The 3,793-nt window shown below is 36.0% G+C and overlaps 1 protein-coding gene across 1 annotated transcript; it reads right to left on the bottom strand.

The window, feature by feature from the left end:
* Window positions 1-1,265: 1,265 nt before the first annotated feature.
* On the bottom strand, window positions 1,266-3,228 carry LOC108452381 (trihelix transcription factor GT-3b). Its single transcript, XM_017750164.2, has 3 exons — window positions 3,071-3,228; window positions 2,240-2,554; window positions 1,266-2,086 (listed from the first exon to the last, which is right to left on the bottom strand). Exons 2-3 carry the CDS (start codon window positions 2,546-2,548, stop codon window positions 1,529-1,531), a joined length of 867 nt encoding a protein of 288 aa, XP_017605653.1. The 5' UTR covers window positions 2,549-2,554; window positions 3,071-3,228; the 3' UTR covers window positions 1,266-1,528.
* Window positions 3,229-3,793: the final 565 nt, after the last annotated feature.

The following is a 3,793-nucleotide window of genomic DNA, read 5'->3' as shown; positions in this document are numbered from 1 at the left end:
ATACCAATCATATGAAAAACAATGTATAATATATACATGGCATTCTTGTTTCTAGCTAGTTAATTCCCGTGATGTTTCCTTTTTCTTTTTTTGCTAGCTAGCTAGGCAGATATAACATATATAACCCTAGAAATCAACCCCACACACTGATATATTTGTTATCATGATCTCTACCACTTACGCAAAATATACTTCACACATTGAAAGTGAAATCCTAAGTTAATTATTGTGCCAAGATCCTCAAATCATTTTAAAGCATTAATTTTTTCGAAAAATTTAATATTAAATGAAATGAAATAAAAGAGCTTTTACAAATAAATTAAATTCCATGCGTTAATGGCTATTCCGAAGTTCTTTTAATTAGTGCCTACAAATATAGATATATATATATATATATATAAGATTTTCTTGATCATACCTAAAACACGTGCATTTTAATTGAATGTAAAATGCATATTCCTATTTTGTTATTTATATAATAATAGATAATAAAGTTCAAAATAAAATTTAAACGTAAATAGATTTTAGGTTCATGTACAATCAATATGTACATAGTTGCATAATCTTAAATTCATGATTTTCAAGCTGGCACACAAGTTTACTAGACTAGTAACGATGAAAAAAATAAATCAAGACATGCATCTCTAGTTCAAGCCATAAGTGAAGTAAACTAGAAATGAAAAAACCGAGCTTAAACGTGTTAAAAATCCGCTAGACTCGTTTCAGCTAAAGTTAGCTAACACTTACATCAGGAAACAACCTTTTCATCTATCTGCTTTGCATACTTTTTGCCTGTTCTAGTTTTGCGTGGAGGGTAATCATTTTAGAGAGGATGACTCCCCTTATGGTAATCCTTCTTTAACACTCATTAGTTTTCCTTACCTAATTAGCTCACCAGAAAATGCACAACACACATATGGTAATTTTCTAATATGGGAAAGTCAAGCACATGTTTTGACAGCCATAACTTTAGGAATCCATGGAAAACCAAAAACCCAATTCCTTCTTGCTGTAGACATGCTGACCAGGGTTACTATGAAGAGATTGATCAATGTAATGTGAGTGAAAGGTACGAGACTTTGAATAAGTTGAGAGGCAGTAGCAAGAATTAATGGACCATTTTCAACAGTGGCCACTATGAACATTATTTCGGACTCACTATCGTTTGTGGATTTTGCTGTGTGTATATTGTTAAATTTGTTTAACTATCGCGCAATATATGTCTAGACCTTGGAGCTTTTTATCCATGGTGCTTTGAGAATGTGTTTTCATTGTCAACTGACCTCTTATAACTATAACATAATGGCAATGAAGAATAAAAAAACACTACAAAAAACTTAAGGAAATGGAAGCTCTCTTATACTAGCAAAAGATGAAGCCTCGGTGGGCAGAGCAGAAAGAGAGAAACAATTCATAGAACTAAACAACATATCGATCTGATATATAGAACGAGAGTTCTAGGACAAACCTCTCAAACAAAGGCTTCATCTCCTGCTAAAACATGCATGAATAAATAAATACTTGTCGTCTACATGTGATCATCTCTTCTGAGCTTGTTTAGAAGTGCAGTGATGAGGGTGTCTCTCTTCTCAGCTCTAGCTTCTTCTCTCATTCTCCTTTGTTCTTCCCTTTCATACCATCTCCTATCCATCAATATCCTCTCGTTCTCCAATGCTTCCATCTTCTGCCTCCATTCCATCTCCTTCAACCGCCTCTCGTTTTCTCTCGCCTCGAACGCTTCCCTCCATTGCATTTCCATCTGCATTTGTTGCCTCATGAAATCCTCTAATATCTCCTTTATATTATTACTATTATTGCCGTTCCCGCTTGTACTGCCACCAATACCTGCACCACCACTGGTTTTGCCTTGCTTCTTCTTCCTAACGCTACTCTTTTCTAACTCTTTTTCCTCCGTATCTTCTTCCTCGTCTGAAGATAGCTGCACCGCCTTCCTCTTCGACCCGGTCGCTCCTCCTTCACTTTCTGACCATAAAATACTTTGCATCCTTGCTGAGAATATGGCTTGCAACTCATTGTAAAATGGGAACTGTTGCCGCATAGCTTCTTCTTCCATCGTTTCACATCCCTGAATGAGTGTGTGTATATAAAATAGGGTTTTCAGGATGCATATTTTAGGTAAAACAAAACAGAGAAATAAATATTCCTGGATACGTAATCCGTTGCGTTTAAAAAAAAAAAAAGAGTTAAATCAAAATACTGACTATTATGAGATACCTACCTTGTACCGAGTAACGAGGTTTTTCCACTTGCACTTGCACTGTTCAGTGCTTCGATTAAAACCCTTTTCCCTCATCCTGGTAGAGATAACTTCCCAAAGCAGTTTATTCCTCTTGGTCTCCATGAAACTTCGATCCAGCTCCGCTCTGATCATCAGGAATTCCTTCGTTTCCTGAATACTCCATTGAGGGAATCTATCAGCATCAACGTTTACACTGCTGGTAGGTGGTTGTTGCTGTTGCTGCTGCTGCTGATGATATTGATACTGCTGCTGCTGATATTGATGATGATGGTGTTGGTGCCCTTCCATTTACAACTATCACACGCAAAGCATACAAAAGCCACACAAGATTATCGATAAGTCTTATGTTTTTGCAGCCTCCAAAAGGATGATTGATCCAAAAAAGAGAAGATTGACAGAAAGAAGAAAAGATGGAGAGAGAGAAACATGAAAGATTTATATGGAGATGGTGTGAACAAGAAATGTGAAACCCTCAAGAAAGATTTTTAAAAAGAAGAATAGAAAAGAAAAAGAAAAATCGCTGAAGAAACCTAAAAATATATAAAAAGAAGAGAAAAAAGGGAAAAAAAAGATTAATAGATAGATAGATTTGCTGTAAGCTTAGGTGTCAAAAGCGAGCGTTTTTACTATTCGTTCAAATTCAAGAAAACGAAACCAAGGGAAGGAAAAGCTTTCTGTTTCTTCACATTCTCTCCCCTACCCCCAAGACTCCTCTCTCCGTCTCTATCTGTCTACGCGGAATCTCTCTCTTCCTTCCCTTTATTATTTTTTTATTTTTTGAAATATAATTTATATAAATCGTTTTTTTACCATTTGTTCCCATTGCGTTCACGCGGCGTCACGCTGACGACCCTGAAAGTCTCACTGTTGATGCCCGATACTGTGGTGGGGACTTCCTTCTCTGCTACCGCTTATACATAACTTGCACCCGAAGATTTTATTATAATCCCAGGATTTAGCCATAAAATTTTAGTGAATTTTATATATATATATATATTTTTTTTTATAGTCTTTTTTGTTCGAATGGAATAATATATTTTGCAACTTTGTGGTGTGGTCTATTCGCTTTTGGAGCCATCCGAACAAGTGAAGGACCCAACGATGGGATTTGCTTTCCCAGAATGTACGTGGAGGAGGCGGTAACGCTTTTTTTTTTTTTTTCTTCTTCTTCTTTTATTTAATAATTTTTGCATGGATTTCCGAAAATCTAAAGGTTGAAAAAAAAAAAGGATGTATACAACTTCCATTTTCCTTTGCTAATTTTTTGGTTCAAATTTTAAGCCGTTCATAATTAATTATTGTTTTGGCTTTTGAATGATCATGATCTTATACGCGTTATTCTTTCAAGTCCCACGTGTATACGCCTCCCACAGTCATACACGTGGCATGCATGCAGCTCTTTTATAGGGTGAAAAAAGAAAGGGACCCACTTGGCCTAAGGTTCACACCTATAAGCCTAGACGACCCCACTAGTCCCCCTTCCCCAAGTTTATTTCACCTTTTTTTAATTTCTTTCTTATTAAAAGCCTAAAG

Source organism: Gossypium arboreum, chromosome 9 (genome assembly GCF_025698485.1).
Source record: "Gossypium arboreum isolate Shixiya-1 chromosome 9, ASM2569848v2, whole genome shotgun sequence".
Taxonomy (NCBI): Eukaryota; Viridiplantae; Streptophyta; class Magnoliopsida; order Malvales; family Malvaceae; genus Gossypium; species Gossypium arboreum.
The sequence above is the reverse complement of the archived record's forward strand: the minus strand, read 5'-3'. Positions and strand labels throughout refer to the sequence as shown.